General features: G+C 43.3%; 1 protein-coding gene across 8 annotated transcripts in view; it reads right to left on the reverse strand.

Annotated features, from left to right (window-relative positions):
* Positions 1–338: 338 nt before the first annotated feature.
* Positions 339–12,425, reverse strand: part of MTCL1 (microtubule crosslinking factor 1) — a 101,854-nt gene continuing 89,767 nt past the window's right edge. For 5 of the 8 annotated variants that reach the window (XM_041477788.1, XM_041477787.1, XM_041477784.1 and 2 more), the window contains 3 exons: positions 11,339–11,370; positions 8,191–9,745; positions 339–1,591 (listed from right to left, as the gene is read on the reverse strand). In XM_041477788.1, coding sequence (XP_041333722.1) covers positions 1,382–1,591; positions 8,191–9,745; positions 11,339–11,370 — 1,797 coding nt within the window. In that variant the 3' untranslated portion in view covers positions 339–1,381. Of the gene's footprint in view, positions 1,592–4,602; positions 4,661–8,190; positions 9,746–11,338; positions 11,371–12,425 lie in introns of all 8 variants that reach the window. The other 3 variants (XM_041477790.1, XM_041477789.1, XM_041477786.1) reach the window with 1 other exon arrangement.

The raw sequence follows: 12,425 nt of genomic DNA on the forward strand, positions 1-12,425 counted from the left end.
TCCATTTAGCTGGCTGGTTTTCACTCCCATGAGTGAGAAAACAACAAGCCATAGGGCCTCAGAGAAACTGAGAAGATGGGTCCTACAATCCGTGTGAGTAGATATCTTGTGGAGTTCAGGGAGGGAATTTCGAAACCTTCCCATGGCCTGATCCAGTGTTCACAGGAGTCCGTGGAGCACAGCGTAATATTTGGTTTTGCTGTGATTTATTTCATATAAGGAAGATTTTTTTTCTTCCCTTATGAATAAAGGAGGAGCTCAGGGGCTTTTATGTCCCCCAGTTAAATGAACCTGGGAACTACCATAATAAAAAAAACATTATGAAGCACTCGAGCAGCTTGTAAATACTGAGGGTTTTATTTCCACTTCACATGGTCTCAAACAGACTCTTAAACAAGACCAGTTACAATTTAGTATGCCCAGAGATTTCCATGGTTTTTCCAAAACGAAGGAAGTTCTCAGTAAACGCTGTACATAGCCAGTTGAACTGCTAACAATAATTTAAAAACTCTTTTTTGTATAGTCAATGCAAGAATACCAACAATAAAAGTACAGTACAGGTAAATTCACAACAATATTACAGTGAAACAGATTGACCCACATTTATGTGATGGTACAGTAGCAATATGTACATGCACTAAAGTGCGAGGACCCAGAGGCATGCAAGTCAAGTATTGTAGGTGTATTTTACAGCTAACTCTGTAAGACTTTCTGAGGCATTCTTTTCTTTTTTTTTTTTTTTTACACATTTACTTGTGTTTACCTGTATTCCCCTCCATCTCAATTAATTACAAGTCTAGTGAACGAGCTTAATGGCTTTCTTCACTGCTTAAAAGGTATCGCTTCAGACAGTTGAAGCATCTTTAAGAACCTTACCTTTAAAAACTGATAACACTGACATTAAAATAGAATAAAATTAACTTAAGACCCTAGTTTTACATGAAATTAAAAAAAAATACCAACCCAAAATACCCAAAACCAAAACTGAAAACGTAACAGTGCAAATATAACCAAAAGGCAGTCAGTATTTGGAGAGAGCGCGAGCACGTATTCAAATTCCCTTAAAACTTAATTTACATTTTATTTTAAATCTTACTTTATATCATTTTAACCCCTTTTTTTTGTTGTTTTTGTTAATATACTGTATGTAGAAAAGATGGAGACAAAAATAGTTTTCTCAGCTATGAAAAAAATTAAGTTATTACAGGCACATTAACTGTTTCATTCCAGAAACACCTCTGTTTCCCAGGTTGCACATTCAGCAGCTGTGTCTGAGAACATTCTTTGACCTCTCCAAGCGGACCTCCCTCCTTCGTGGCAGAGACGGCTGGCGGGCGACCTGGCGGAGGCGAGCGGTGGCCCGCCCTGTTCCTGTGCGGATTCAGGCCGGCTCGCCTCCCTGGCTGGGGGTCTCTGCCAGCAGCTCCTTGCTTCCGCACTCCTCTGAGGAAGTCAGGTCTCCGGTGGACTGCGACTGTGAGGCAGTAGGGGAATGTGAGGCCCATCGTGACGGTGGGCGCCGGTTCGCTGGTCTCTCTGGCCGGGAGAAGCAGGGTTGGAGGGACGGGGCTAGTGCAGAACAAGGCAGTTCCTTGGCAGCCAAGAGAGCAAAACAGCGGTTAGTGACTTGCGTTAGAGACCGTCGGGGTGCGCGAAGAATTAAGAAACAAAACCGCCAAACTAAAGCTAGGGGTGTGTCAAAAGCAAGCAGCGAACACCCGGCTGCGTGAGGGCTCCAGGTATCTGCATGTGTGTCCATGATTTATGGAACAGGTAAGGAGACAATGAAAGAAAGAGGGTGAGCTGGAGTAGCTGACACACTTTCAACTGCTATTTTTCCTTGTGCTAGAAAGAGAAGAGCTGAAAAGTATATTTGCATAATAATTCAGGAAAATCCACTGTTTAACACTTAGTACTCTAAGTGCTGACCTGGCAAAAAAGGCTAGGTTTGGCATTTGCAAGACAGGTGAAAAATCAACCACTGTCTCCTTTTTTTCTCCTTCAGAATTCAGACTTGACATGCAGGAGACTTCTTAGCACAGAATAATGACTACAGGGGTAGTTATGATCTCCAGCTGGATTTAAGATGAGGCTTACCTACAGATTTCATTTTCTGGAACACCACTGCTAACTGCCAGCTGCTGAAGCCTGAATTACAGGACTCAGAGGTACTCTATGCTAAAGGCAACATTCACAGAAACGGAAAAAATTGGAAATTTTATTCCTTCACCAAGTTTCCACTGTTCTGGCTTGGTTAGTTTGCCTTTGCAATTAGAAACAATCTGCAGTTGTGATTTTTCACCCTGGCACTAAGTTGGTAATGCCTCTAATATTCATGGACTTTGCTCAAAGTACAGTTGCGCTTCCTGCCTTGCTCTGAATGCTCACTACATTAAGACGAGTGACTGTAGAAGCCAGTCTGTCTCATAGGGCCAAAGCCAAACTTCTGAATTTCACTAAATACTTTGAAATTTATAAAAGCAAATCAGAGCAGTTTGCCAACATCTAGCAATGTGTACACCAAGCAGCAGTCACTGGAATGTACAGGGGAATTAAAAAAAAAACCCAAGTCAGAATGCAAATCGGTGATAAATGAAGAGAGAGACCAGAAATGATACAATGCAAAGGAAAAGCTGGGCACAGTAAGACGCAGGGATACGAAGGCAGCAGGGAGGCCAGGATTCAGCACACTGTTTCTCATGGAGAAGGAGAATAGTCTCTAAAGGTGGAGAATACTGGAGCAGGTAACATGATGTGATTGACAGTGAACAAACAAAGTGATACGGCACTGAACTTCTCAATTGCAGTGGAAGACCAAACATGAATGTTCATAGGACAGGACCAATTTTGAAGACACAGAGCTGAGGTATGAGAAATGGAGCTGGTGACACATGTTTTGGAGAGAGTGCGTTGTTGGACTCGGGGAGGCCTCGGTGAAGGGTCAGTCCAGGTTTTTTGGGCAGCATGCAGCCAGTGGGGTGATCTAGAGCTGCACACCAGTGCTTGAGAAAGAGCTATGGCCAGCTGCCCTCGGCACTCGCAGAGCACCTCGGCCTGCACGCCCTCCTCTCTGCATCCTCACTCCCCACCCCATCTCTGTGCCATTAACTTCACAACCCTTGCTAAAACAGCAGTAAGGCTTAAATGGAAATTGGTGCTAATAAAAAAAGATTGACTGTGTGTCCTTACTTCACCTTATCCCATTGTGCCGGGGGCAGCATATGGTCTGTGAAAGCTGCCACTAGACTCAGATTTGTTAAGAGAAATCCATCTGCGCAGCAACAGTCATGGGCAGCACAACACAGTGAATTGAGGCTATGAGATTTGCGGGTTTTGTCTTAGCCTCTTTCAAAAAGGAGGCTTAAAATGATATCTTTATAGTGCTGCTTGCTCCTGGCTGCTTTATCCTAGTTTCAGAGCAGTAAATCAGAGTTAGCACAGCAATAAAAAAATTTATTTCCACTGCTGCCTCCCCGTTCAAAAGCCTCTCTCCAGCATGCCTGCAGATGTTGGTCAGCTTTTACCAAACAGAAAGGTTAAGCTCATCTTATCTGTGATGTACACATGCCCGGCAGCACACAAGGCTGTGCTGGTGATGGATGCTGCTCCAGGGCCAAAAGTGACTGGCAGCATAATATAAAGTGCTGGCTGCTGAGTCAGTCACCCCCACCTGCAGCGTGGAAATCCAGCCATGACAAGGAAACTCTGCAGAATGGTTTGTGAAAAACCCTCCTCCCTTACTACATGTAGCTGTCATAGCTAGAAATGTTTTTTTTTTTGTTGTTTTTTTTTTTAATAAATAACCTGTGGGCAATTTAGTTTGGTAGTTGCTCAGGGCTGTAGGTGGATTGGCAGCATTTCTTAGCCTGAGCACTGAAAATGGGAAAGATGATTTCAGCTCCAGTTTCTAGCTATTTCCTAAAACAGGCTGTCAGCCACCATGGCTATGTCTATATTAATAAATAAAGAAAACAATTTTCTCTTCTCTCTGAGGCAGAATGGATGGTCATAGCTTATGTCTGCACAGTGTCTTCCCTTGACTATGGCAACCACAGCCCCTGGACAGAACTGGGCCCAGGGCCCAGAACTGCTTAATGAGCAAAGGTGACTTTAACCTTTAGCTCCAGGCTGGTGCTGAAGCCCCTTCCCAGCCCTCTCCACCTGCTGCTGTAGCCAGAACTGGAGGAAAGACATTCTGGGGCAGCCAGAAGCCCTGCGCAGTGCTGTGCATTTGTCAAAAAAAAAAAAAAAAAAAAAAAAAAAAAAAGTGTGTCGCAAATCTGAATCCCTCCCCAGCATTTTTGCATACCTTTGTGTCGGGCTTAAATTTTGCCAATTTTTAAAAGCTTAGCAAAAAACCCCAACAGTACACATTTTGACTTAAGTGTGACGTCTTCCCAGCCTGTGCTGCTGCAGGACACAGCAGATGAGCTCCTGTCCTGATCTCTTCCTGACTGCCCCATACAAAGAACCCCACAGGGATGTCAGGTGCGTGCCTCTGGATACCTCTGGAGCTGTGGTCATTTATTTCCCTCTGTTAACCCACGTGTTCAAGAATGACCGCTTTCGGAAACCTCTGGAAACAAGGTAGAAAGGACTTACAGCAGTGAGGCAGGCAGGGTTAGAGTCCCCAGGGGGTAGTTAATAAGACAGTTTGGTTCTGGACAGAACAGACAGAAAAGAAAAAGAAAGCAAGTAGGTTGGAAAGAACTGTTTTAATTGATTATTTTTTTAAAGTGAAGAATTCATGTCAGCAAGGAAGAAGTCTCCCGATGTTACTACTCATTCAGATCATGTTACCAGTGTTATCACAGGGAAACTAATAATCAAAAATAAAAGCCAAGCCACTAGAAGAAAAAGACTTAGAAAGAAAGGAAGCAAACAAACCAACCTTTTATAATCCTAGCACAGTTTCAGAAGTGGACATAGCAATAAACAAACCAAACATTTCTACTCAGCAGAGAAAGATATCTGTTTTTCTTTGCCAACCTTGATTTGGGCTAGGGAAAAACCACATTACTATGAGAGGAATAAAGCTGTATTTTTTCCCCCTTCATTTGATTTCAAGAGAGAGTTTCTGCTTAGGAAATATTTAACAAGCAAGAAAATGGCTGTTATTTTTTGTTGCTTACACTTCTATTGCTCAGGTTTCATGACAACTCTTTGCCTCACCTTTCTCTGTTGTTTCTCTTCAGCAGTGATGCTGGATGGGAAACTCAAACTTAACCAAAAGCCCTTTAATTCTGTCAACACCTTTCCTGATTTTCAACATTCCCCCTCCCGTGCTGAATGGTTCAGTGACAAGCCTGTGGCAATCACTTTGCCCTGGGGTGCAGAACCTGCTCTCTCATCTGTGGGTCTGTGTGGATGGTCCTTTCACAGTGTTGTCTCCAGAAATGAGTCTGACTCTCAGTCCAGGACTGTTGTGTAACCTCCACGATCTACACCCTCGCTAGTCACAAAATCAAAATGTTCCTAAAGCTCTTATGTTGTTAGTTAGGTGATGCTAATGTGCATTTTTAATAGTAAAATGTACAAATCCTATGAAACACACCTAAGATAGGGGTTTAGTGAATTAGCAGGATAAGACACTAGTAGGCCACACTATGTGAATATGAATTTGCCTGTAAGCAGCTCTGGGCAGGTCAGAAAACACAAAGTCATTGCTGCTGTGTATGCATGTACACTGACATGCACATGCACTTGCACATAAATAAATAAATACATGAACTAGATTTCATATTTGCAGCAGGAATATAGAAGGAAATAATGTAACTAAACAACTCAGAAGCTCAAATTGAGGAAAAATTAACAACAGGTGCTGCATGCAGGTTTAAAAGTCATTAATATGCCATGGCTGCAGAACCCAGAAGGCGTTTGGTGGTAAGAAGGGCACTTGTCTTGGCCAGAAACCCACAGGTCAGAGGGAAGCAGAGCAGGGGTCTACTGGAGGGTGGAAGCATTGTGTCAGCACTGCCCCAAGCACAAACCTGCCTCCTTCAAGATCATAATTCCCTGAACAGCTGTGTCTGGCTTTGTACAAAATGTGCTAAGAGAACTTGTACAAAGTGTAATTTGTGTGGTCAGGGTAATCCACAAATAACCCAAGGCACCTGCAGAGTCTAAACTTATTTGTGGGTGTTTTTTTCAGCAGTAAACCCACACTTCCCTTGAGTACATCTTCCAGAGCACCACCTCAGTTAGGAAAAGCTAAGCTCGTTGTGTGAATGCCCACCAGTTTCCTTTTCAATCCACATTCCTGAGAAATGCCAGGAGCAGCCAAAGAACAAAACCTGTGCATCTAGACTACAGTCATAACAGTCATGCAGGAGGTTCAAGGAGAAACAAGTCTTAGCTCTAAGGCTCATAATTCAAAAATTTAGGCAAAAGATACTGAGAATTCACAAAAAGGAGCAATTTTCTGCCAGTTTGATGGTCAATGGGTTTCTGTTAAATAGCATTGACCCAAATCTCTCTGTGCACCAAACTCAGGTACTGTTACTAGTTTGTGTTTTGCCAACAGCAATTTGTGATGATGTGGGATGACATCCGTCTACCTATATTTGAAACCTATTGAGGCAGTTAAAAGTTACAGGAGGAAATCAAGAGTTTCCAGGGTTACCTTGAAGGCAAAGCTGAGTTGAACTAGTTAGAGTACAACACACTCCCTAATACACACCAGTAGTGTATTCCCTGTATTTCAAACTAAGGACAAAATACAGAAATAGCTGAAAAAAGTCAAATTAATGAGGCTGCTTCCCACCTTTATTCACTCTGAGGTTTGTGCACAAAGACCACTTTCACTCACTATATTTATAATGTGCATGTGGTTTCTTTTATTTTCCTTTTTTAATTGAAAAATTTCCCTGGTTATATCTGTTTAAACTGCACATAGGGAATAAATCCTTAGGTTTGGATTGTCTGTTAGGAAAAAAAGATCATATCCTCTGAGCAATACCTACAAAAAAGAAACTGACTGTATATTGAGAACCACCCACTAGGGCAAAGCGAAGTGCAGACCAAAGGTTTCAGCACTCAGGTCTTTCATGCCAAATGTTGAGTTAGAAAACAGGGTTTAACCTTCCCTTTTGAGGTATCTGAGGCAGGGGTAGTAGGAGTCTGCCCAGTGAAGGCGAGGTGGATATATGGGATGTGCAGGGGTGTATGGAGTGTGCAGGGGTCATGGAGCTGCTTCCCTGGAGCCAGGGCTCACCACAAGACTAGGATGCTAAAGGGGCAGCAGAGGGGATGAGGAACGCTCAACTCTGCCCTGGGGACTGTCACCAGCCAGCAGTTCACACCCCTTTTCATAGCTGCACCAGAAAGGCAACACATGCATGTAAGAGCTGGGCATAATTCAGCTTTTCTGGGCTTCTTAAGAGTGAGAGTCTCAAGTGCTCTCAAAGGTTCACCAGAAACAGGAGGTTTAAATACTGGTAACTGAAAGCTTTCATCCATCATTACACCTTCTTTTTTTGTTGATTGCTGTTGCACCTGAGACTGGCCCCCAACATCTGGGCACACTTGCTGAGACAGATGATGACTTGACGAAATATCAGCAAGGAGTTCTTAAACACAAAATAGGTATGTGTCTAGATTAGTTGATTATATGTGTGTTTTTTGCTTTTTGTTATTTTTGTGAGGCAGCAGCAGTCAGTACCAAACATCACGCCATTCAATCACATTCACAGACCTGAGCCAAACTTAATCAGATACATTCAGAAAAGATATGCTGAAGGCCCTGGAGTTTTGCTCCAGGGTACTTTAGAGACTATTTTTCACACAAACTTGTTAAAACCCATTCTTGTGTAGGAGAAAGAATCTGCCTTTCCATCCAGCATAAAAATTTATTCAGACCTAGTGTCCCTAGAGCACCTGTAACATGTTGTGTATTCTGTGACAGAAAACCCTTATCCCAGCCGTTCAGGGAAGAACCATTTTTTATCCCATAAAGGATAAAACTCTTCAGATGCTTTCAAGCCAAATAAGCTGCCAGGATAGAAATTCAATTCTTTCATGCATTCTTCAGTGACTAATCCAAAGTTTCATGCCTGGAAATTGCTGGTGGTACCAGGACAGGACTAGGATATTCACTGTAAATACTCAGTAGGACTGCAAGAGATCTCATAATACATTTGCTCAAAGAAGAGTGCACTTAGCTATAGGAGGAAAAACAAGCAAATTCATTACCTCTATGGACCCTGGATCTACTTTGACAATTTCTCCTGTGCTGTTGTCATTGCTAAGATTTGGTGGGCTGTGTGAAGGTAGCCTTCTCTCTTCCTTTAAGGCATGCTCCAAAAGTTTCTTATTCAAGATCCTGGCAGCATTTTCTGCAAGTGTGTACCCTGGAGGAGCAGATAAGTCCTGCCTGATACTTGTCACCTCAGATCCTTCTTCCTTTTGTGTCTCTGTCCCCAGACGGAGAGGACTGGGTGATCTGCCACGGGCATTTGTACATGGCTCCTGCAACGTGCCCAGTTCCGGTCTGGGTTCTGCTGACCTGGACCGGCTGCCAGATCTGGGGCATTTTTGGAAGGTCTCATGAAAGATGGGGCTATGGTCAATGATGTTGAACAAACTGGACAGGCCATCGTTGATAGTGGTGTGGACAGGACTCTCCCGTGTGGTAGTTGATCGAGCCCAAGCGGACTCACTGAATCCTTTCTGAGGTGTGCCAGGCAAGGTCCGGTTATTTGGCTGGTCAGGTTTGGGAAGGGCTTTTCTTTGCAGCTTTGGAGAGCCGTATTTGGGGGAGCAGCATGTGCGTTCAAACTTAGCCTGGACCTTTTCAATGACGGGGGTCACCTGCCTGCTTCTGAGGCTTCTGGATGGTGAAGAGACAGGCGTGGACCCCCCCTTTGGTGTCAGACACTTGTGTGGACTGCTGGTGATACTGCGCAGCGTTTCCGTCTGCAAGCCGACGCTGATGGTCTGGGTGGTCTGTGTCCCTGTCGTTCTCATGCCGTTGGTTTGGCACGCCGTGTCCTTGAACTGAGGCTCCGTGGAGTTGGAGCGTATTGTTTTCCGGACAGAGAAAGCGACCTCCTTCATGTCATCACTCATGTTCTTGGACATCTCCAAGCTGTGCAAGGGTGAGGCAAAGCCCACAGTAGTGCAAATAGGACGTTCAATGGGATGAAGACCGTTCTCCAGAAAATCCTTATGGTGTTTGGCCAGGTCACAAGACCACCTTCCAAACATGTCCGAGGAAGCACCTTTTGTCTCAGTGACGTTCCCCATAGCTTTGGTCACAGAAAACAGGAAGTCTGGCTCAGCCTGGTTTTTCCCTTCACTGCCAGCTATCACTGGGTTATCGAACCTACGGACAACTGGTGGGCTGTGAAATACCCGCACTCCCATTTTGTCAGCAACACTGTGACTCCTCGTTGGCTGCTTCTGGCAGTGCTCTGGGCTGGTCATGGTGTTGGTGGTCATAGTGACACTGGTGGTGAGGTACCATGAGGATGCCTGGAATGGATCTGAAGCAGGATCACTGCCAGCTTTTCCAATTTCTGTCCTTTCTGCCCAACCCTCTGCAGGCTTCTCAGTTGCCCCACCATGGGTCCTAGTGTTACTGTAATCCCAGTTTTTGTTGAACTCCTCAATGTATTTCAGGTCATCAGGAGACAAGGGAGGTGTTATATCATCTTTGCTGCCAGATGAAGGCAAATTTTTTTCTGGTAGAAATGGAGAAATATCCATCAGGCGCTGAAATTCGGACATGGAAGAAACGGACATTGCCCTGGAGAGAGGAACACAAGAGAGTCGCTCATGTGCCTGGAAATTGTTGCAGAGTAACTTATTTTCACCAGCAAATTCTGGAAACCCAACAATCACCATCTGCTTACATATAAAACCACTTCAATAATTGAATTGTGGACTGTCCTGACTTGGAAGGGACCCACAAGGATCATTCAAGTCTTGCTCCTGCACAGGATACCCCAAAAATGACACCATGTGCCTGAGAGGATTGTCCAAACACTTTCTGAACTCTGACAGGCTTGATACCATGACCACTTCTCTGGGGAGCCTGTGCCCAAGTACCCTCTGTGTGAAAAACCTTTTTGTAATTTTCTACAAAGCCCTTTCTTTCATTTAAGTCCCCTTTTATTATCTTTGGAATAGCTGTGAACACAAACATCTGTGATGTGCCATTAAAAGAACCAAATGGTTCAGTAGAGGTTCTTAATTTACTGCTTTCTCATGGATTACTGCTAGGCAAATATTTGTAATGTGGAGCAGTAGGATGCATCTCAGAATTATACCATTCACAAGAAATTAGTGTTTGGCAACACAAGGCACCCTGTTCAAAACAAGTGTAGAGTATTTCTGACCTGCTGGGAAATCATCAAGTCCACCCTTACTCCTGAGACTGCCCAGGCTGCACAGCTGGTGTGCAGTGATGTGGGACATTCAGCAGAAATGCTGCTACATTGAACTGCTTGGTGAGTTGAGCTCATGCTGAAATTTAACCAAGGAAACTCTCTAAGTGATAATGCTGAATTCTTGGCTCTCCCACATTTCACTAATTTGTGAAAATCACACGCATTCAGATGAGTTATCGTACTGCTTTATTTTAAGAAAAAAAATATTTGACTGGGACTAAATAAAAAGATGAGTGTAGTTATCAGAGTTGGCTCAATGAGTTAACTCAAGCTGGATGAGAAGTCAGCAAAGAGTGGTTTTCATGGATCAGTGATCCAAAGAATACAGCCATGTCACACTGTGAGTTTTTAATCAAGAGCTCCTGCTGGAGTTTGGGTGTGTCTCTGTTAGGGATTCAGGTGTGTATGGTTTCTAAACGGATCTCCTAGTCACATGCTCTGGTTTGCATCAGGACGGCAATCTCAGAGAGCACAGGCTTTGTTCCTTTGGGATGAAAATGAGCTGGAAGATGCTCTCCAAAAGAACAACTAATGCATTCTAGGGTGAGGTGGGTATTCAACCCATGGGATAAGACCAGAACCAGTCCAAAGCAAAATATCCCTGACGTGCAGCAGCATATCAGGTCCTCAGCACCGAGTGTTTTCCTTTACATATGGATGTCTGCAGTGTGTACTGCACTGCTTGCTAAGGTAGGCGTAGATTTCACTGCAGCTTCATGTACTTTCATAGAGTTTGATCTTTGTGCATGACAGCTAAATGTGGCCTAAGTTAATCAGAGTAGAATTGAAGCATATTGAGACAAATTAATCCCTGGGTGAATCCATTAATCTGGCTTGCAGGCTGTTTAGGAGGAGGCATGGCTATGTCCTGGGCTTGTGGCTTGGATGCAGAGAGTCATACCTCCAGCAAGTGAGTATTTGCTGGGCTTTCGCCTCTAAGTTTTACTCACCTTTGAAGATTTCCTTTGTGTGTTTCTTCCTCCTGAATGAAAACAGAAACAAGCAGGATAAGTTATTTCTAAAGGTGTTGGTGGCATTAGCTTATGGGTATTTTGTCATTCACTTCCCATTAGTTGCACCAGTATCTAAAAAGTGTCTGATCTTCTCTCTGATATAGATTCTTAAAGTGTCAGTGGGAATATTCTTCACTTTGTACATAGGCAGGAGAGTGGGCAATCCCATCAGGATAACACACTGCACAGGTAAAGCCTGTATGCCAAATCTACAACAGCTTTGAACTTTTATATTCCCATGCAATCACAAATAGAAGTAGGCCAAAAAGGGCTTTTTTTTCCACAGTATTTTGTTTCAGACTATATATTTTTAGCAACTTTTTTCTGTAAAAGCAATCTACTTTATACTAGAGGCCTAGCTGTGCTGAAATAAAAGATAAACTGAGTTTCTTTGACATAATATTTCCTTATACATTTTCTAGGACCCAACAAGTGGCATCAGTTGAAATTCCTTAAGCTTCATATATTGTGTGGGAAGACTTGCTTGTTTCATAGATGGAATACCTACAGTTTGCTAACAGCATTAGGATGTTTTTATGGCAGTTATTTCCCTATGACAATTCCCATAATGAGTTGGGGATTTAAATAGCTACTTCTGAAGCATTTGCTCTGCAGTTATTCTAACTGCTTACTTATATTTCTAAGTAAACTACAGGGAATGCAAAATAGGATTGGGTGGGGGGGAAGGGCATTGGCACCATACATATTTTTATTTGACCTCGTGAAATCAAGAACGTCACCAAAAGTGCATTTCAAACTGGGACTGCATAAAAACAGCACTGCTTAACTCAGCAAATATCTTTCTGATATTTATCCCAGGTCAGGGAAAAAATAGTAGTAAACTGATCCTCCTTGCATTCACTGTGGTATAATTCTAGAATAATATTGGTAACTTCAGTGGAGTTTACTGCAGAGTAAATCTGACCTAACTGAATGCATAATCAGGGTGAAGGCTGGATTGACTTCTACTGCAGTTAGTACCAAAAAGAAAATAGAGTGGAAGGTAGAATCAGCAAGCTGCAGT

This window comes from Pyrgilauda ruficollis, unplaced genomic scaffold (genome assembly GCF_017590135.1).
Source record: "Pyrgilauda ruficollis isolate IOZ18807 unplaced genomic scaffold, ASM1759013v1 scaffold41, whole genome shotgun sequence".
In the NCBI taxonomy this organism is placed as follows: Eukaryota; Metazoa; Chordata; class Aves; order Passeriformes; family Passeridae; genus Pyrgilauda; species Pyrgilauda ruficollis.